At 41.1% G+C, this 22,654-nt stretch overlaps 1 protein-coding gene across 1 annotated transcript in view; it reads left to right on the forward strand.

Annotated features, from left to right (window-relative positions):
- The window catches only part of LOC130373763 (E3 SUMO-protein ligase RanBP2-like), a 42,898-nt gene extending 22,624 nt beyond the window's left edge, over positions 1 to 20,274 (forward strand). Inside the window, exons 18-25 of the mRNA XM_056580396.1 lie at positions 2,150 to 2,291; positions 2,573 to 2,667; positions 3,142 to 6,076; positions 13,007 to 13,090; positions 14,066 to 14,247; positions 17,697 to 17,970; positions 18,164 to 18,510; positions 19,567 to 20,274. Of these exons, the coding sequence (XP_056436371.1) occupies positions 2,150 to 2,291; positions 2,573 to 2,667; positions 3,142 to 6,076; positions 13,007 to 13,090; positions 14,066 to 14,247; positions 17,697 to 17,970; positions 18,164 to 18,510; positions 19,567 to 19,872 (4,365 nt within the window). The 3' untranslated portion in view covers positions 19,873 to 20,274. The remainder of the gene's footprint in view (positions 1 to 2,149; positions 2,292 to 2,572; positions 2,668 to 3,141; positions 6,077 to 13,006; positions 13,091 to 14,065; positions 14,248 to 17,696; positions 17,971 to 18,163; positions 18,511 to 19,566) is intronic.
- Positions 20,275 to 22,654: the final 2,380 nt, after the last annotated feature.

Raw genomic sequence — 22,654 nt, forward strand, 5'->3', positions numbered from 1 at the left:
GGTCACTTGGAAGCATGACTTTTGATTCATTAGTTATCATGTTACACAAGTTAGCTAATTTGGTTTACGTCAAACTCATTAATTCATATCCATATAACAGCAGTTTATACAACAGCTACTGCCTTGACAGATGAATGAATTATTTAAGTGTAGGCCTATAGCCAAAGGCTTTAAGCTATAGCGCATAATGTCCACATAAATTATATGGTAGGCAGCATTATTAGAGAAAAGGGGTTTATTTATCAAATACAGAAAATAGTCCCACCATACACGCACACATTTTTCATTCACTACACACTCACGCTTTCAAATTTCATTCACTTAAAGAGGCTACTGAACTTATGTTTCACACAGAACATGAACACTTATGTTTCACATAGAACGTGAACACAAAACATTACGTAATTAATTCAAATAGGCTAACACTAAAACAAATAAGGCCTAATAGAACGAATATCGGGTGACAAGATCATTAAAATGGCTCACAATCCCGCATCAGCTGTTTGATGTCGCGCATCAAAATAGCACTTTGCCCCTGTGGAAGGGTTCGCATAATTATGTGCCAGATCGTGTGGTAGGTGGCGGCATAGTTGGCGGTATGAAAACAGGAAATGTGATACTCCAGACAGGAAGTAGTAACCAGACGAGCAGACCAATCACAGCCTTGCAGGCTGAGCGGCTCGCGTAAAAGCTTACGTAAAAAATGACGCAAGTCTAGAAAAATCCCCCGACGAACGCAAGACGTGAGAAGTCGCGCAAGGGGTGCGCAAGGGCGCGCAAGGGCCTCTTGCGCTTGCGCTTACGCTTACGTAACTGAGCATAAATCAGCCTTAAGCGTGATCGCTGCTACTAATTTTCAACAAAAGGGGCCAAACTTCTTCTTTCTTAGAATTATGAGTTAGCCATAGCCTCTGGAGGACGGGTTACCCGCGGCTCCGACCGTGGTCATGGTCGGACGTGGAGGTCACAGGTGACTATGTTGGTATTAGGTACTCGAAGCGCATGCGCGAGGTGGAGATATCCAGTGCTTTAAACACCGGTCAGTAGGGATGAAATAGAACGAATCCAGTATGAAACTAAAACTCTGATTCTGAATAAAGTTTAAATGATATCGAAATTCCGTTTGGATATTATTGAATGTACAAGTGTTTAGATTTGTTAAATGGTTTGAACGAAGGTAAAAGGTTGAAAAAAATATTTAGTTACGTTGTCAAAGTAGGTGTGTCAGAATGGGCAGACTTCTTCAATGAAAACAGCTGAAAACGAAGCCGGCATGAAACTAAAACTGTAATTCTGAAGAAAGTTTAAATAAACGGTTGAACATGGATTTAGTTATGTCTTCAACATTTGAAGTTCTCCCATCGACCCCCAATGTAAAAAAGATAGTATTTTAAAAGTAGAATATCTTAAAAAGTATAAAATAATTTAAAAGTCTGAAAAGAAGCACGCGATTCCAAGCTATTCTGAACATTCAAAAATTTGAGTGGAGTCTCTAGGTGAAAAATGTAGGAAGGAGATATGCCCAAAGTTTGGAAAGAATAATAAAGAAAGAAAGAATAAAACTTATGAAGAACAATAGTTGAGCGCTGCATGCAGCAATCACCTAATTAGCAGGAGGTGGACAGGCGAGGTTGGACGACAGTGCAGGGCTGGGTAGGTGGACGGAAAATGATGAACGGACAGGCAGGCAGCGCTACAGGCAGGGAGGCGGGCAGATGAGCACGCAGGGTGGATGGCAGGCAAATAGGAGGTTGTTGATCCACTGTAGTTGAAACAACGATCTGGGAATGAGTGGGTGAGGGTTTATATACGCCGGGGATGATGACTGGAGATGGATGGCAGGTGTGCAACTTGACCCGGTCAGACATTAAGGGAATGCCTCGCCCAATGCACATACGTGAAAACACAGAGAGGGGGAGACGGAGCAGAGAATCTGCTATATACGGCTACAGCCGTAACATTGTGTAATTAGTTGATTAATGACCCTCTACTGTACATTTGATGTAATGACTCATTGCACAGCTGTGCAATGAGTGATAATAAATCAGGCTTTAACTACTTTCTAACAACCAAACATGGATAGGTGGTTTCTTTGTGGGTATGAATCTAACTTTCGTTGTGTGAAGAAACCTATTTCTTTATATTGTAGATTGAGGTCCACGATCTGAAGCACAATTCTAGTGGGAACCTAGGCTCCGCTCATCATCGGATGTATGGGTACAGCTATGGAGCCGACGTACTACAAGAGCCCAACAACCCGGGACTGTCCTTTCAAGCACCACAATTAACAGGTAGGTTTCTAAGGGGCCACTCACACTAGGGCCGTTTGCCTGTTCCGTGCTGCAGGTGTCGCACAAGGACTACGTCATCCAGCTCACGTTGCGTATCCGCGCGCCATCTCATTTGCATCTGTACTTTGGCCACTGCACACCTCTCCCAAGTGTGCCGTGGCCAAGGAGCTGTTCCGTGCAGGAATACGGATGGCGTGGTCACACTAGCCAAACGTTCTAGACTTTAGTATGAAAATTATGTGTGTGTGTGTGTGTGTGTGTGTGTGTGTGTTCTTTCTCAGATCCTACCACGGGGCCGCATGGGTACTACAACCAGTCTCCTGCTTATAACTCTCAATCTGTACTTCGCACGTCAGCAAATGTGACTCCCACAAAGGTAATATAGGTATAGATATTTGGATAGCCATTTTTGACTTTTTTTGCCATTAAGGACTCTTTACAGTCTCCCTTAATGACTAAGTCGAGTCGAGCTACATGTGCGGTGGAAAAGCGGCATATGCTGCTTAATAAACGTATTAAGAACGAATATATGAATATATTTTAAACTAATATTATATGAGTTTAATTACTTACAATTCAGGCATGTTCTATGTATCCATTATCTACAGTATATTCATATTTTAAAAAGGTTGGAAATAGGCTAGACTATTTAGCTTTGAAACAAAAGTAAAAAAACATTGGAATCGGATCTGTACTCTGTATCATCAAAAATATATACATTGATATCTGCCATCGGCAAGATTGTTATTTTAAACAAAAGTATCAGCCCAGATTATTACTATCGGTGCATCCCTAATTTGGACCAGTGAGCTATGTCTCTTCTAATGCATAATTTTGTGCTTTATCACAGGGTTCCATGTACAACATGAATCGTATGCCCCCACAACAGCATATGATTTCCTACCAGCAGCCGAACCACACACCACCAATGCAACCTGCACTGCCCTGCGTCTACCCCCCACAAGAACAAGTTTTCGGTGCATCTCTTCGCTTTGAGTCACCAGCAACCAACCTTCCCTCACCGTACAGTGACAAATATTGCAACCATGGTGTGACTCAGCCAACAGCCAACCTGCCCCTTCCTGAGCCTGGTTACTTTACCAAACACTCTCCGGTTATCGTTCAACCAAAGAGCATTAAGGGGAAAGCAATGGATTTTGGGAAAATCACTTTTGGCCAAATAGCATTAACTGACATCCCAAAGGTTCCTAGTCTTGTTGCTGGGCCCACTAGTCAAACTGCACAATCGTCCTACGATGGAGCCTTTACCCTCTCTCCTTCTCAAGCCAAGCACAGTGAGAGTCTGCTAGGGCTGCTGACTTCAGATATTTCCACTAAAACAGGGTTCAGTTTCGCAGGTGCAACAACGAACACTGGAATTTCAGGCATATTTGAAAAGGTTCAAAAGCCATTTCATCTTCCCGATAAGATAGATGTAAAAAAAGGTGAGAAAGAAGAACAGGAATTGTTCTGTAATAGGGCTGGAAATATAAAGATTTTAAAGCATAACACTTCAGGAAAGGTGCGCATAATGAGGAGAGAACAAGTCCTTAAGATCTGTGCCAACCACTATATCAACGCTGATACCCTACTTAAACCCAATGCTGGCTCAGACAAGTCATGGGTCTGGAATGCCATTGATTATAAGAAGCAAGGTCGATGGGACTGTGATGCATGTTATGCAAGAAACGAGTCGTCATCGAATTGTTGTGTTGCCTGTCAAACTGATGCCTCAGCAGCATCAGTTGTCACAAAACCATCAGAAACAGCAGGTCCACCTTCAGGAACAGCAGCTGCCCCAACCACCAAGCCTCAGAGCTCTGCGTTTGGCTCGAGTTTTGGTAGCCAATTTGGGATGAAGGCAGGTCAATGGAACTGTAATGCATGTTATGTAAGAAATGAGTCATCATCGAAGAGTTGTGTTGCCTGTCAAACGCCTCAGGCCTCAGCAGGATTAGTTGTCACAGAAACAGCAGGCCCACATGCACAAATTGCAGCTGCCCCAACCAGCAAGCAACAGAGCTCTGCGTTTGGATCAAGTTTCAGTTGCCAATTTGGGATGAAACAAGGTCAATGGGACTGTGATGCATGTTATGTGAGAAATGAGTCCTTAAGAAAGAGTTGTGTCGCCTGTCAAACTCCTCAGGCCTCAGCAGCATCAGTTATCACAGAAAAAGCAGGGCCAACTGCCCAAATGAAAGCTGCCCCAACCACCAAGCCTCTGAGCTCTGCGTTTGGCTCGAATTTCGGTGGCCAATTTGGGATGAAACCAGGACAGTGGGACTGTGATGCATGTTATGTAAGAAATGAGTCCTCATCCAAGAGTTGTGTTGCCTGTCAAACTTTGAATCCCTTATCCAAAACGACTTCCCATACAGCTAAAGCCCCATGCCCTACTCTGTGGTACTGTGACACTTGTTTGGTCAGGAACAATGCGTCCGTCAGTCAATGTTTGTCCTGTCAGACGGCTAATCCTAACCAAAGTATTAGTGGCCCTGGTCCTTCATCAGGCATCAGGAGCTCAACTTTTAGGTTTAGTTTTGGAGATAAAACTGCATCGAGTCAAACAGCTGGAACTGCCATTAATTCTGGCTTTGCTAGTAACAAAGGTTCTTCCTTTAAGTTTGGAGTGCCCCAATCAGAAATTCCTGGCGCTTCAAGCTTTTCATTTGCATTGCCCATTCAAGCTGGGGGATTCCAGTTTGGTGCTCAAGAAACTAAAAATGAAGTATCTGCGATGTTAACTGCACCAGTGACTACTTCTACAGTCCTCAAAATCTTAGCGGACCAACACAAAGAAACAATGTCAACACAATCTATTGATGGAACTAAGGAAGAAGAAAATGCACTATTTACTGGTAGGAAGGATGCATTCAGTTTTGAAGACTTGGCAACTTCTCCCGAGGACTTTCAATTTGGCCAGAATAATCCAACTTTTAAGGGCTTCTCTCGTGCTGCCGAGAATCTGTTTTCATCCAACCAGGGGTCTCCAAGCAAGGTAGACTCTTTGGCTGCCCAGGAAGAGGAGGACAAGACGGAGGAGAATGATGACGGAAAGTTTGAGCCTGTTATTAAGTTGCCAGAAAAGGTTGACCTGGTCACGGGAGAGGAGGAAGAGCAGGTTCTATACTCCCAGCGTGTTAAGCTGTTTCGTTTTGATACCGGCCTAAGCCAATGGAAAGAACGGGGCTTGGGGGTCCTCAAATTTCTCAAAAATGCTGCTAATGGCAGACTAAGAGTTTTAATGAGAAGGGAGCAGGTCCTGAAGGTATGTGCCAACCACTGGATCACCACCACAATGAATCTTAAGCCTCTAATAGGGTCGGATAAAGCATGGATGTGGTTGGCAAATGATTTCTCTGATGGAGATGCTAGACTAGAACAGCTAGCAGCCAAGTTCAAAACACCAGAGCTAGCATCGGAGTTCAAGCAAAAGTTTGAAGAGTGCCAGAGACTCCTACTAGATATCCCATTGCATACACCACACAAGCTTGTTGATACTGGCAGAACAGCCCATCTCATTCAGAAAGCTGAGGTAATGAAGACTGGTTTAAAAGATTTAAAATGTTTCCTGACCGATGGGAAAACTAAACTCTGTGATGAAAGCGCAGCAAACCTCACACCATCTAGCAATGTGATGGGGCTGACCGTGAAGCCCCACACTGAAGGCACAGGTCCTACTTTGGAATGGGATAACTATGATCTTAGAGGAGAACCTTTAGATGACTCTGCTGACACTTCTGTATATGCTTCTCCTCTAGCAAGCAGTCCGGTAAATTGTACCTGAGTGTACTTAGAAAAAGTATACTAAATTGCAAATACTTATGGTGGTAATTTAGTGTACTTATAAAAAGTGTACTTTATTGTAAGTGTATTGTAATTTGTACCTAAGTGTACTTCTGAAAAGTACAGTCATTTTCAAGTAATTTGGAATTCACTATTAAAATACTTTTTTAAAGTGTGATTTAATTTCACTTCATTAGAAGTGTATTGAAGTATACTTCTGTAAAGTTCACTTTAATTTAAGTTAATTTTAAGCTGTATTTCAGTATACTTAGAAAAAGTATACTAAGTTGCACATACTTAAAGTGGTATTTTAGTGTACTTCTGAAAAGTACACTTTGTTTCAAGTCCTTTGTAATACACTATTAAAATGCTTTATTAAAGTATACTTAAATTTCCCTTTATTAGTAGTGTATTTAAGTATACTTCCTTACAGTTCACTTTAATGCAAGTTAATTTTAAGCTGTATTTCAGTGTACTTAGAAAAAGTATACTAAATTGCGAAAACTTATAGTTGTCATTCAGTGTGATTCTGAAAAGTACACTTAGTAATACACTATTAAAATGCTTTATTTTTAGTATACTTTAATTTCACTTCATTAGAAGTTTATTTAAGTATATTTCCATAAATTCCACTTGTAAGTTGATGGAATGGGTTATTTCATACATCATCACAACCAAAGTGTTGAATTAATCAAGAAATTACAGATAAATAATACTGAAATGGCTACTTTTACTAGCTCCAACGACTAACTATTAAAGAAAATGCAATAATGAGGGCTACACCAAGGTTGCTCCTCAGTAGCTTTATTATATATGTTATATATGTCAGACGTTTTAAAGTTAGGTGTTGTTGAATGTATGTTTATATTAATATTTAAATTAAAGTTTTGGTTTGTACAATTTGAGTGTTTTTTGTCATGGAACAAAATAGCACCCATGGAGTGTATGTGAAGTATAATAGTGATGTATTGTAAGTATATTTCTGTATTTATAAAGTACTTAGCAGTATAACAGTATTGTACTTAAAATACCCTTAATATACGCTTCCACTTTACATTATAGTATAATAACTATACTTTAAGTACATGCCTTTGATGCTTAAATTGTGATAAAAATGTACTATAAATCAATATTAAATACTTGTATTAACATAATTGTCATGGCCACTGTTGTGGTGCTGTGTATTCTGCCCCTGTGTTGGCCACGCCCCCTGTCTGTCTCTGCCTTGCCTGCCACTCAACTGCTCACACCTGGCCTGCATCGTCTCATCAACTCCCCTACAAATACACCTGGTTTCCCTGCAGTCATTGCCAGATCGTACTTCGTGTTACCGTGGTAGTTACTCGGTCCTGGCTCCAGTGTATCTCACTAGTGTTCTCTCTTGTGGAATTCTCGTGCCTCACCTTTGTTTTCTCTCACCTATAGTTTTTGGATTGTCACCTCCAGCCTGCAGTCTTCACTCCCTCCAGCCTAATACGCCCCAGTCCAACCAACCTCCTGCTTCACTTCTAGCTGAACTAAATAAACCTGTTCACCGTCACTCCAACTCCTGTCCTGTCTCTGTTCTGCTCTTGGGTCCAGCAGCTAACGCTACCCTAACAATAATGGCACACTTAAAAAGTACTAAATATAGTCAGAATGTGTATTGGCTTCTCTGCGGTGCACAGCTAGCAGGGTAGTGCTAGCACAGCTATTGTTTATCTTTATTTTTTCCTTTTATTATTGTTATTTAGTTAACTTGTTAAAGAGTATGACTAAAAATAATTCTCTGGGGTCAGATGATCCAAATTTGAATAAAAATGTTACGATGAAGAGAAACTGTTTGAAAATGTTGTTTAAGATGTTGTTAAAGATGTATTTAAATGTACTTTATTATGCACATTTTCCCTGTCATGCCGTGCATGTTAAAAATAAACTTTTTTTCTACCTCAAGTATGTTCTAAATATTTTTTATGTCTACTTAAAAGTAATTTGAAATTCAAATTAATTATAGAAAAAATATACTTTCTGTGTACTGTTGAAGTGTACTTTAAATGTGCTAACAATATACTTAGTATACTAATGATATATCATGAGTGCTACTTTAGACATACTAAAGTACAACTTAGTGTACTTATCTGTACTATTTTTTCTGACAACAATAAGATGAACTATAGTATGCTTTAGTACAACTTTTTAATTTTAATTTGTTTTTTGTAAATATATTTAAAATACAATGGCAATACATTATGATTAAATTAGAAATATTCTTACAGTATATTCTAAATGTATTAATAGTCATCTTAAAAGTGGATTTAAGTATACTTTAAATCGAACTAAAGAACATTATAAATAAGTACAATATTAGTAGAGATAAGTGTACTTAAGTATATTTAAGTTAATCTTAATGGTGTCTCAAAAGAGTACAGTCAAGTACACTAAGATGTATTTTAGTATATCTTAAGTAGCAATAATGATATATCATTAGTATACTAAGTACGTTTTTAGTACTCGAAAATAACACACTTTGAGTACAATAATTTTGTGCTTATGAAGTACACTAAGTGTGCTTAAATTTAGTATGTTAAAGTATACTTTTTTTTCGCCTGGGCTCTCCCCCCAAGTCTGTCTTTGGTACAGATACCCTCCAAAAAATCTTTGGCCGAACCAAGTCTTCTCCAGAGCCCGAAAATTATTCATCTAACTCCAGGACCGAAGATAACCTTAATGTGTCCCAGTCATCTGCATCCCCTGCATTCAAAATCCCAGAGAAAGGTAAGTCTTCCAAAGCCGTTTTAAATATTGTATTTCAATTAGTGGTGGGCCGTTATCGGCGTTAACGGCTGCGTTAACGCGAAACTTTTATCGCGCGATAAAAAAAAATATCGCCGTTAATCTATTTTCAAACACTTCCTTGTTCGGACCCATCACGTGACTGAACTAACCAATCAGAAGCTAGAATTAAGACTGAGGTAAACGTGAGGGAATCAGAGAGGCAGATTCAACAGAATATCCTGACTGTGTTAAATATGTAAACATGTAAATATGTAATAATTGTGTAACATAAATATGGAAATGATTAAAGGACTAAAAATTGTAAGTACATTTCTAGCAAATTAACTCAAATATAAATTATATTAATTTATTCTACAACTTTCAAATATTTAACCTCTAAACCTTACATTTAATGGATTATTACATGGCTCTTCTCAATGCTGTAGACTGCTCCATTCACTTGCATGGGCCTTCCCAACGTTCAGCAGTCAATTATTTTTGTTTATGCTCCGTTCACTTGCATGGGCACTTCACAACTTCCGGCGGTGAATTATATTTGATAATTCACCATTGCCCAGTATAATTGACCGCTGTCAAGGTAAATAAACAGATTTTTTGCCGTTTGCCATTTTAATCAAGATTAATCTAGATTAATTTTGGAATTAATCTAGATTAATAGATTAATCTATGCCCACCACTAATTTCAATCCATTTAGTTTGTCCTTGTTTTAACGTGTATCCCCATCCTTACCGTGCAACCCTATTCAATGCTCAATGCTGAGAGGAACTCGCCAACAAGGGTTAGCAAACACTTCACTCTCGAGCATAAATGTGGGAATTTCGGGCTATTATGATTATCTGGAGACAATTTGTAAATTCCCAATTTAAATTTAGCCCTTGACATTTTAACTTGAACACACTATATTTCTTGTCAAGGGTTGAATTAGGTCCTACAATTGTTTGAGTTTACAGGTACACAGATCTTCCATTGATGGAACTAAATTATTCTGCGCCTAATCCTAATCCTACCTTTCAGGAACCATTCATAAATCCCCTCCATTTTTGTCTTTTTTCATGCCCACTGCAATTCATTTAGCTGGGATTATGTAGAAGGCAGAAAAACTCACAATGGGTAGAGCTTCCGATTTACGGATGCAAGTCCTAAAAATATAGAAGACAAGGCTAGCTTTACTGGTAGAGCATGGCATTCACACTGCCAGGGTCTTGGGGCCACCGTTAATAAAAATAATATACACATTGCGAGACGATTTGGTTAAAAGTGTCCAGTCAATGCCAGATTATCTAATTTCAAAATCGTTTATGTGGTGCAGTTTTTCTTTAGAATAGTAATTAATTAAGCCGGAATTATGAAACGGCGTTGAATTTAGCTTCTTTCTTCAAACATGCTATCTTTTTAAGATTGGATTTTAGGCTTTTCAAAGATAATCCAAAGGTTTTTTGGACCACCACATCGTCCTTCCAATTTGAGTCCCCAGGTACTTCTCATTGCCATGCCCCTGTCTGTGTGGTCCATGCTATGCCACATGTTACCAGCTTTCACCTGAAAGAAGGCGATAGCCGGGAAGCAACACACACTTAACATGTTGCATGCCCAGTGTGTGTGTGTTGCCAAAAACAGATTGTAATTCAACTTTGAGTGAGCAGTTAAACCTTGATTCTGCCAATGAATCCAACGCCATGATCATTTGCAATAGCAATGTTGGCACAGTAATATTATCCTCCCACTGTTGGAGTCTGTAACAAAAGTTTAAAATTTCACTTGGTCATGGGCTGTGTGTAAATCATGCTGCACACTGCCTTGGTGAATTTGTTGAAATGTTTTTGCCATTTTAATCAACTTATGTAGGCCTCAGTACTTTTGAAGTACCGTTCGACACTTGTGGCATTTTACTACAGAGAACTGGACCAAAAGATTCGTACTGATGTTCGGATCTCGATGGGCACAAAAGTGTCTACTTGCTAACAATAGTGCATGTTTTATTGCAATCAAAAAACTGATCGTGCATGTGAATGCCATGCTCAAATACGTTCTTCTGTCGTGATTCGGTTAAAAACCTAACCAGCGCATAGTAGAATTCCGCTTCTGCCGAGAAAGTAGTCCCTCGATGATTCATGCGATGCATGGTTAGTTTTATTTCTAACATTATTCTATCAACACAGACATTTAAATCTATAGTCTGGCGTTATAATTGATTTACCTCGGGTGTACTGTGGAGTGGGTAAGACTGTTTTTAATAGCAGGCTAGCATTGCCCGTTGACTTGCGCTAGCCTAGCACGAGCGAACTCTGCAACTAGAAGGACTGAATGAAATGTGTTGTCTCCAGTGATATAGAATACCAATGCTCACTTCGGAATCAGGCCCTATGTCCAAAATTCCGAACTACCCCTTTAATGTAAATGTGTTCCATATCAACCCGATTTCTGGCGGTCCAATCAGCGAACAGAGGGAGTGGCTGAGAACGATGACGTCTAGGTCGCAGTTTCAGTTGTAAGCCGTTTCTCAATTCGCGTACTTGTGCGTGCTCGTGTGCTCGTGGACTCGTGAAACGTCATCAGTCGTTGCCCGAGCATGTTCCAATTCGAAGCACGCATCAAGCGAGTACTGTCGTAAAACCCGGAAGTGTTCTGGATGCGTGCTCGATATCGCCGTTTCACCGAGCATGCATCGGAGGTGGCTCGTGTGTGCTTGCTCCCGCTATAAATCCCAGGATGCATTTCGCACTCGCAGCAGTACGAGGGCGGACAATATGGAGAAGACGCACAAGTTACAACTGTAGCTTAAGTTACTCTTAACTTATATATTTATATAATATATAATATAATAATAATAATAATAATATATAAATATATATATGTAAGGTCGTGTGTGTATAGCTTATACACATGACAGGACACTCATATCTTTTCAATTGTTATTCATTCAGAATATTTACATACTATTTGAAAATGAAAGAGGCTGGGATTTTGTTTTGTATCATTTGTTTATATTGTTCAGTAGTATATGCCTAAATGAGGCCGTAGCACAGTTAACGGACGAGCAGAGGTGGTGACCTCATCGAGTCCGCTGCTGTTCCAATTGCAGGTACGTACTCGCGTGCTCGCAAGTATGTGCTTGAAGTACAGACTTGCCAAGTACGTGCATCGAGTCCGTAGTACGCGTGCTACGAATTGAGAAACGGCCGTAGTCAGAGATGAGTAGTCAGTAAGTGAGTCAATGACAAGTCCCAGCGTCGACAGTTGACCACAAACATTATCTCTGTCCTTACTGTTGAATATTAATTTAGAATGTACAACTGTTCCTTGAACTCTTACATCAGATAAACAAAACCTGCAGCTATCGTTCAGAGACATCTTCACGCTTCATCTTGTTTTGTTTGTGTACAGCCTGCGCGTGCGCGAAACGTGTTTTGCGGCAGGTCCCGTCGCATGACATACGTCACGACCAAACGCGATGCGATTGGTTATGGCAGATCCAGAGTGGCACTGGGCAGTTCCAATCATTTTAAAACTTTTAGACACCCGCCTCCAAGTGAGTGAACGTTTGTCCATTGAGCAGTTCCAGACCTTCTATACAAATGAAATGAAGTACGACGGTCTGGTAGGACCAGGTTAGGTGAATACACCATCTTTTGTCAATGTTATGTAATTTAAGCACATAAGCTGCATTACTCCCACCTAGCCACAAGGAAGCAGGATCGAACACATAAGCTGAAATTACTATACATAGCCACAAGGGGAGCAGGACCGAACATACCAGCTGTAATAACTACTCCAGCCACAGATGGCAGCATCTTTAGACAGATGAGGAAGCCGCCACGCCTACTTGATACAAACGCAGAGCGGGAGCCAGATGAGGTCAGAAACACATGGCAGCCCCGTGCTAATAGAAAGGAAAGCTGTGTATCGCTCCACGGCCCACGCGCATGTTAAATACATTTCCCCTCCTTTTGCTTCATAGTTACCATACCGAAATACCTTAACAAATAAAGTGAGTTAAAAGCGATCCGGTTTGGACTACCTTCTTCAAGTACACGACATCAATCTGATGAGTCAAACATTACGGAAGCAAAGAATGAGGTCCGCAAAGGTTCTTATTCAAATGTCCTATATTACGGGCTGTGATACAAGTCTACAGTTTAATTTTACTTTTCAGATGAAGACTATGAATCTGCTGTAAACTCCTTAAACGGAAAGCTCTACCCTGAGCCTACGGAAAGAGGAGCCACAGCATCTGATGGTACGTGATATACAGCCCTAATTTCATGGAAGATATCAGTATTCATGAGAAAATGTACACAACTATTCTCATAGTACAATACACATAGTAACACTTATTGTAAGGGCTGCAGCTTACTATGAATTATATGGCTTTCGAAATATAGCCTAAAGGTACGGCCACACCAACCGCGTTGCTCGCGTTAGGGGCGTTGAAAATCGGCATTTTTGCATAGGGAACCATTGGTCTAGGCGCGGTACACGCGTTGAAGCGTTGAAGCGTTGCGTTGGGGGCGCTAGGCGCGGCAGTTGCACGTAATTACGCACGTAAACGCAGTAACGCACCAACGCCCGGAGTTCAGAAAATTGAACTTTCAACGCTCCAACGCGTGACGCTTAGCCGCGGTAGCCAATCAGCGTGGAGCTTGACCCGACGTCACTGGCAGAGAGTAGTGAGCTTGCACAGAAGCATACGGCCGACATCTTTCTTTTTTCTTCTGGGTGGAAATAGTAACATAGTTACGCCATTAAATGCGTTTATGGAAACATTTCTAGCGAGAAATGTGCATTTTACTTTCATAATGTTCGCTCGGTGAATGTGAAGGATGTTTGGTTTGATAGTTATGACGAAGAGGGAACGCTCCGTTCACTTGCATGGACATGGACTCAATAGCTGCGTTGGCGCGTTGACGCGTTGGAAGCGTTGAACCACCACACACTGGTCAAGCGTCAGGTTAGGCGCGGTACTCGCGATGTCCAACGCGAGTAACGCGGTTGGTGTGGCCGCACCATTATGGTGCGGCCACACCAACCGCGTTACTCGCGTAATTACGTGCAACTGCCGCGCCCAACGCCCCCAACGCAACGCTTCAACGCTTCAACGCGTGTACCGCGCCAAGACCAATGGTTCCCTATGCAAAAATGCCGATTTTCAACGCCCCTAACGCGAGCAACGCGGTTGGTGTGGCCGTACCTTAAGAGTTTGTCTTTTCTCCAGCCGGAATCGCCTCACATCCAGGCTGCCAGGTGATTTGGGAGAAGAAGCCCACACCCGAAGAGGAGAAGGCAAAGAGCCTACAACTCCCCCCAACCTTCTTCTGTGAACTGGGCAACAGTGATTCAGAGGGAGACAAGGCAGAGGAGTTTGAGAGGGAGGTCGGCAAAGTACAGGGGGCACCGGTGTGTATGGAACTTAAGTATGAGATAATGGATGCAATCCCTGTTGTCATTTTATTTCAGGAGGATTTTAAGCTGAAGTCAACCCCCTCTTTCAGCAACCAAAGATGCATTTTGGGTGGATAATTCTAGGAAGCAGGGGGATAAGAGCTTATAATGAGAAAGTTTATATGTGAAATGCATCAACCACTATGGGGTTATACAATAAGTAGCCTTGATTTGTAGGCAAAGTGCTTCCCTCTTTCAAAGCGGTTGCTCAGTGTTTGATTACTTTCAAATATGAAATGGTGCACCTTTTAGTTGTAGCTAAGAATCTTATTTTTGCTCCAACTATTTTATCATATCTCCATTTTTAACACATCATCTTTAGTGATATTTTTTATCCACCATTAAAAAAAAATAATTGAGCCGAGGCGGTGGTGCCCCGAGGCGGTGGTGCCTCGCGGCGGTGGTGCGAGCTACCGCAAGGCACCGCTGCCCACTGCCGCGAGGCACCACCACCTCGGCGCTGCCCGCTGCCTGCTGCCGAGGTGGTGGTGCCTTTGCAGCGGGCAGCGGGGCTCCAGCAGGCGACAATCGCAGTGAACAATCCCTTTCTCCTCCATGTCGCTGTTCAGTCTACTTCATATTGATGTGGAAGAACCAGAGACGTCGGAGAACCCGATGCAGTCGTTTGAGATTCATAATATCGTCCGAAGGCACACACAGCTTTTGGCCGCGATAATATATAGGGATGCACCGAAATGAAAATTCTTGGCCAAAACCGAAAATGAGGAAACCAAGGCCGAAAACTACGGAGCCCCTCTGGTTACATCTGGGAAAAAAATATATATCTGTTTGCCCGACTTAGTGATCTGTTTGCATGACTTGATAATCTGTGGCCACAATGTAATAAATTGCGGGAACGAGATAATTAATTTGTGGCCACAGTTTAATAATTTGTGGGAACAAGATAATTAATTTGTGGCCACAGTTTAATAATTTGAAGGAACAAGATAATTATTTTGTGGCCACAGTTTAATAATTCGAGTGTGGCTGTGTTGTCTATTGTCGCAGCAGGGGTTAGACGCATGTCGGCTATGGACAAGATATAAGAGATATCGTTCTATTTTAACCTCGGAATGAATTACAATGACATGCTAAAGTCACTTGCTGTTAGGCAAGGAGTTATTATAAGTAAGAGGCACTTAAAGGTTGGGTACGCGATTTGCGAAACGCCAGCAGATTTTGAAAATACACAACTCAAATGGTCCTACCCCCTCTCCTTCAACGCTGGCTCTGACTCCACCCATTCCAAGTACCTGGACGCGCAATCATGCACGAGCGCGAACAGAGATGCGCAAGAGCGAGCCAGGCTAGCGTAGGTTTTCGTTTAACAACATCGCACTACATTCAGCTGTAAATTGCACCCAGTACCGCGGGAAGTAGGGGTTTTGGGGGTGCTGCAACACCCCCTGTCCGAGGCCCTGTCTTATCACAGAAAACGATCATTTCTAAAACCTCCGGCCAAAGTGGAGATTTCTACGGAGCCCCTCTGGTGACATCTGGGAAAAAAATATATATCTGTTTGCCCGACTTAGTGATCTGTTTGCATGACTTGATAATCTGTGGCCACAATTTAATAAATTGCGGGAACGAGATAATTAATTTGTTGCCACAGTTTAATAATTTGTGGGAACAAGATAATTAATTTGTGGCCACAGTTTAATAATTTGAAGGACCAAGATAATTATTTTGTGGCCACAGTTTAATAATTCGAGTGTGGCTGTGTTGTCTATTGTCGCAGCAGGGGTTAGACGCATGTCGGCTATGGACAAGATATAAGAGATATCGTTCTATTTTAACCTCGGAATGAATTACAATGACATGCTAAAGTCACTTGCTGTTAGGCAAGGAGTTATTATAAGTAAGAGGCACTTAATTAGGCTGCTAAAAATGCACGGGTACAGCCGAAGACAATATGATGACCTCGGTGACGAGATAGACTTTATCATGCAACAGCTGAAGGGAAATGGAAACCTGCATGGATACAGATGGATGTACAGCAAATGCATGAAATTATTAATTATCATTTGGCATCCTTGCAAATTATAATTATATCTGGCATACCGATTCATATGATAAATGAAAACCATATGGAATCTGCATCAATGGTTGCATAGACAGCTTTTCCCGTAAAATAATTTGGCTTAAAGCGGCATACACCAGCAGTGATCCACATGTCATTGGAGGCTACTTTATGGAGGCCTCGAGGAGTTGGCTTCTAAGGTCCGCCCCGACACTTGGTGCTGGTGTAGCTGTCAAAACGAGGTCCATCCTCTATCACGTCAACGAGGTCATCATATTGTCTTCGGCTGTAGGCCTACCCGTGCATTTTTAGTGCCTCTTACTTATTATAACCCCTTGCCTAACAGCAAGTGTCTTTAGAATGTTATTGTAATTCATTCCGAGGTTAAAATAGAACGACATGCGTCTAACCCCTGCTGCAACAATAGACAACCAAAACATAAAACACAACATAAGTATCTCGTTCCCACGAATTATTAAACTGTGGCCACAAATTAATTATCTTGTTCCCACAAATTATTAAACTGTGGCCACAAATTAATTATCTCGTTCCCGCAATTTATTAAATTGTTGCCACAGATTATCAAGTCATGCAAACAGATCACTAAGTCGGGCAAACAGATATATATTTTTTTCCCAGATGTCACCAGAGGGGCTCCGTAGAAAACTGAAACACTGAAAGAAATTATTATGCCAATTATTAGTACCATTTTCGGTTGCCGCGGTATACGGTATTACCGGTGTTGAGGCCAATACAGTTATTTTGTATTATTCTTTTCCAGTAATAAAAAAAAAATCGTCATTTTTAGGCCTATTTGATTAAAAAAAAAGTTTGCCAGTTTGCCTTGCACTGTTTTATTTTTGATGTGATTTTCTGTTTTTTTTAAATTACAGACCTCTACATGCTTTGTAAGTGGGAAAACACGTAGTGTTCTAGAATATTTAAAGAACACGGCCAACAGCTGTGTGCGCTCGCCATTTTGATGCATCCACTATAAACACGAGAGCAAGGTACCGTGGCTGCAAGCTGCTCAGGGCCCCAACCTCCACCTTGACCTGCCTCTAAAAAACGGCACATTTGTGGAAAGCTCATTGTGGGACTGGCTCGTAGTGGCTGTAATTCTGCACCAAGGCTGAATTTCTTGAACGTCTTCAAGTACTGTATTAGGGGCCCACTAACAGCTATATAAAAGCATTCATAAAGTAGCATGCCATGAGACCTTTAAAGAATCTTCAAGTAAAAGGTAGAAGAATCTTCTTTTTGCTCCAACTATTTTATCATACCTCCATTGTTAACAAATCATCTTAAGTTATATTCTTTATCCACCCATGAAATATAAGCGCTGAAGTCGGCCTCCATTCAAGTTCTCGCTGTCCCTCCTCAGGTGGAGACCAAGTCGGGTGAGGAGGACGAGGAAATCCTGTTCAAGGAGCGCACCAAGCTGTACCGCTGGGACCGCGGGCTCAACCAGTGGAAGGAGCGCGGCGTGGGAGACATAAAGATCCTCTACCACCCCGCCAAGGGCACCTACCGCGTCATCATGAGGAGAGAGCAGGTGCTGAACGTGTGCGCCAATCACATCATCACACCCATCATGGAGCTCAAGCCCATGAACTCGTCAGCCAACGCTCTGGTCTGGACCACCACCGACTATGCAGGTAAAACGCCACTGCAGTGTTTTGATGTGATCCTTAATATATATACGCCATTTTCCATAGTCTCCAATGTGTTTGCAATCTATTAGCCAATCAGAATTTGTCAATATTGAAGTTACTTAATTATTATCATTTATTTGAGATTTCTTTATTTTTTATCTTTGACGGCAGCTGTTAACTCTTTCTCCTCCTCCAGAGGGAAATGCTAGTGTGGAGCAGCTGGCAGCCAAGTTCAAGAATGCAGACCTAGCCGAAAAATTCAAGAAGACCTTTTTGGAGTGTCAGCAGCGGTTGAGTCAGCCCAGTGAGGACGCCACCTTGCAGACGTTGTCCCGAGCCCAGGAACATTCCCGGGACACCAATCCCCGGGTTTTCCTGACCATCGCCGCTGATTACGAGACCCTCGGCACCATCGGCGTTGAACTGTATTCCCACGCTGTCCCAAAGACGGTAGAGAACTTCCGGGTGCTCTGCACGGGAGGCAAGGGCTTTGGTCTGAAAAACTCCATCTTCCACAGGGTTATACCCAACTTCATGTGTCAGGTGAGCTGTTAATAGCATACTTAAAATTTAGAAAACATGAGACCACGATAGATGTAGAAATTTGTCCCTTTCGGTCGGTAAGTTTGTGGAACATAGCACACCACACAATAACCTGATCCTTAAAACCAATTGTTTATCATCTTTCCAACGTGACAATCCATACACTCTACTTTATACCTTGTTTATCAACAAACAATATTATTATTATTATTATTATTATTATTATACGAGTTGCCTATTTATATATTTTGCAAAACAAATTATCAATAGCATCAACACCAATTGTGGATTTAAGTTATAGGCTACATCTTGTATTGGCCTGAACATCCCATAATGATTAATGCTCCAGACCAGTCTTTTTGCATAGCATTTAACCGGTTTATCCACGCACATCGCACCGTACCGGTAAAACCAGATATCACCCAACCCTAGTGTTCACCTCTTCATCCCAAATGTACCCGTATCCATATAATGCCTACCCTTGCATCGCCAGACGAATTGCAAACTACGATTAGTCTGCAGCCTCTCTGTTAATTTTGGATTTACAAAGGGTCTTATCATTGGCGCAAACATGAAATTACGTCACGTTAGTTTACAACTTTCTCGAAAGGGTAATCAACAGACTGTTCTACAGCAGCGACAGCACATCTTTATTGTTGTTGAAATGCATCTATGACACGCCTGACCTATCATCGTATTCATCCCGCCTCACATTAGACAAACCATTGTGATTTTGTATAGGGGGGTGCCATATTTTATCCGGAGAGCAAATGAAACAAGAGATTGCAAGATTTGTCTGGTTAACAGGCTAGGTAGAGCCCTTCCCTTCTATTTACTTCGGCTATGTTATTTTCAGAAATAGGCCCAGTGATAAAGAGGTTAAGTTCAAGATCAGTACCCAGGTATCAAAGGAAACTCGTACAAGAGGAGAATAAATATGTCATGACAGCGCTATGCAACGCTGCTGACATAAACAGTGATAACACTGTTTTATGATATTATTGCTGTCATTTTTTTTTTGTAGCAGGAACTTTACGTGACTTTCTCTTTTTTCAGGGAGGTGACCTCACAAACCACGATGGAACCGGCGGAAAGTCCATCTACGGTGGACAGTTTGAAGATGAGAACTTTGACATCCGACACACGGGCCCGGGCCTCCTGTCCATGGCGAACCGCGGTCGGGACACAAACAACTCCCAGTTCTTCATCACTCTGAAGAAGGCCGAGCATCTGGACTTTAAACACGTGTTTGGCTGGGTTCACGAGGGCATGGAGGTGGTGCGGGCGATGGCTGAGCTGGGCTCTGTGTCTGGCAAGTCCAGCAAGAAGATAAGCATTGTGGACTGTGGACAGGTTTCATAGACATTGATAACTAATATGGTGAAAAACACTTGAGCACAGGAAACTCTAAATGTCATAATGATTTTCTCAATCAACTCCCCAGGAATCTGAAGTTAACTGCTATCATGAGAGAATGTGGTGATTGTTCTTTCTCTTCTTCAGTCCTTTAACGCAGATTGATTCTTGCCCTCCTTTTTTAAGCTGGACTGGAGTAGTCCAATCGTTCGTACTGATCATATTGGTGAAGGTATAACAAGAAAGCCTTATGTAAGGGTCTGTTGTTGTTGCTGTGTTGCACTTAGTTTTTACACAACATGTCACCTTTTAAGGGAAGTTGTTTAGTTATTTTCCTGTTTTCAGAGGTAGCATTGATAATTCACCATGCACCATATTTTCCTGATGTAGTGTTCCTTTTTGTTTTATGCTGACTTTCTATATGACTTGTTTTGCATAAAAAAAAATATATATATATAATAAATATAGTTGATATAATTGTTTTTGGTGTCTTTTTATATACATTTTTTATTGTGTCGATGATTCAAGCATTTTTCCACTTTCCTGACCAAGATAATTCAATTAAAGTGAAGATTGTTTTTGTGACCTTAATCATAATGCTGATGGTGAAAATATACATTGTCGCTTAAATGCAGCATTGTGCAAAGACAACTAAATCGATCACGTTAGAATGGATGATATTGCGCAATGCTCAAGTAGCATGCTTCTACTTCAATATAAACATTTACAGCTACCTCTTTCACCAAAGAAAGTCATAGCCTATTTAAATTAATATGAACTAAATCGGAATTCACATAAATGGATGGGGGGAAAAAGCAGATTGATATTGACTAAATTACCCATATCATTTTCTTTCTCCGGCATAGGCCTATATACCTTTTTGAGAAAAAACGGGTTGCTTATGGCCGGCTGATTATCTCGTGTCTACTATTTTCGTGTGTAACGTGTGTTTACATAGAAAAACTAGTAAATGCGTTTCCTGCAGAAATTGCGGTGTGTGCTGTAGTACAAAGTGAGGTGTTCCGATATCCATACTTCCATGAGTACACTTAAACGTAGGCCTATCGCTACTGCCGCCGCGGCTCGTCCCCCGCAATAAAGATCCCGCTTTGAACGGTGAACTCTTTACGCATAGTAAAAAAAAAGCTATTAAAACTACAAAATTACTTCATTAATGCAGGCTATGTGGAAAATGCGCCGACGTTGAATCAGCCTGGCTCCGCCTCTTCCGCTACGTAGCTAAGATGGCTGCCGTTGAGTATGAAAAGTGTACGTCTATCCACCGTTTTGAGTGTGCAATCAGGGTCCTTTCAGTACACTTCTTTTCGCCCCGATCTTAATAGGAAAGCCCTGCGTACTCAAACTTGTAGTATTAGTTGTAATACGGGGTTGGAACATTCTGTATGTAACCTAGGCAACGAGTAACGGAAGCCATTAAAGGAACAGAGTTCATACCATGCAGTCACGTCTCTACGAGTCTCCTTGATATTTTAATATATGTTGCAAGGCTAACGGAACAAAACTAAGTATAGTGAGTGCGGATAGTATGGATATTGGAACACAGCAATGAAGAAACGTTAAATGGTGCAAAGCATTGCTAAAAATGCAGAAATTTAAGAGGAATTGAACTGAAGAATCTTAAATGGCCGAAATTGTATGTACTCCAGCCGAGCTAATGTCAGTGTTTTTTTTCACAGTTGAATACTACCTCCCACTTGCCCACTCCCCTCCAATCAGAGCATAGCTACGATTTTGTGGACCAGCGGACTAGCAGCTCCGGCGGGGGTAACTCGGCAGTAGCTCAACTCCGGGAGTACAATCCCTTTCTCTGCCGGACTTGTGGCCGTGATTTTAGATATAATATTATAGAAATACTCATTCATAGTATTATTATTATATTATATTATAAAGATAAAGAGCTCAAGGAGTACGCAAACGGCAACAATCCCTTCTCCTCCATGCTGTGGTTCACTCTGACAGCTCATTGGTCAATGGGCAGCAGCTCATTTGCATTAAAGCTACAGACACCAGAAACAGCGCATTCTGAAGGGACTGAAACAGAGTGGAATAGCGGTAGGCGAGATTTTTTCCTAAAAGCCATTTCCAGCAAACAGCTTAAAAAACTCATATACTGTGTTTACTTGTTGAGAAAATACCATAATATTTCTCCTTTAACATCAAATAAATAGGTGTCATGTGGTCATTATTACCCAAATTGTTTTTTATGTTTTTAATATTGTTTTTTAATTTTTTTATTGGTAAGCAGTTTAAAATATCTTCTTATATATTTTCTTAATTCATTCTGGATATAATTTTTGGTTGCTAGTTTTCGTTAAATTATCTTTTTGCGTCCCCACTACCGCCACTAGAGGCCAACAAAGTATAGGCTATAGATTCCTCTCAAACTTTTTTGAGTGGTTAAGTTGTATGCATAGGCCTAGAAAGAAAATAGAAATTCAGGATAATCAATGCAATAAATGGGTTCATTACACAAAACGCATCAAATAAAATAGAGAAAGATACTGCAAAGTATCAATTGAAAATAGGGAATTATACAAATTGGCTATCAAGTTGACAGGAGTTTCAGTGTAAAGGCAATTTTAACATTTTTAGGATATTTTACATTTTTCGTCTTGGATGGGAGGTCAATTCAGCCAAATAAATGCAAGGCCGTTGGGCTCGATAAGAAAAGGTTTGCTCATAATTTGGCAAAAATAATTTGGAAATTAACTCCATATTCTAAATGTCTACTACTTGGGAATGGTAAAGATAAATCACTTTGTTGGCT

This window comes from Gadus chalcogrammus, chromosome 20 (genome assembly GCF_026213295.1).
Source record: "Gadus chalcogrammus isolate NIFS_2021 chromosome 20, NIFS_Gcha_1.0, whole genome shotgun sequence".
Lineage (NCBI taxonomy): Eukaryota > Metazoa > Chordata > Actinopteri > Gadiformes > Gadidae > Gadus > Gadus chalcogrammus.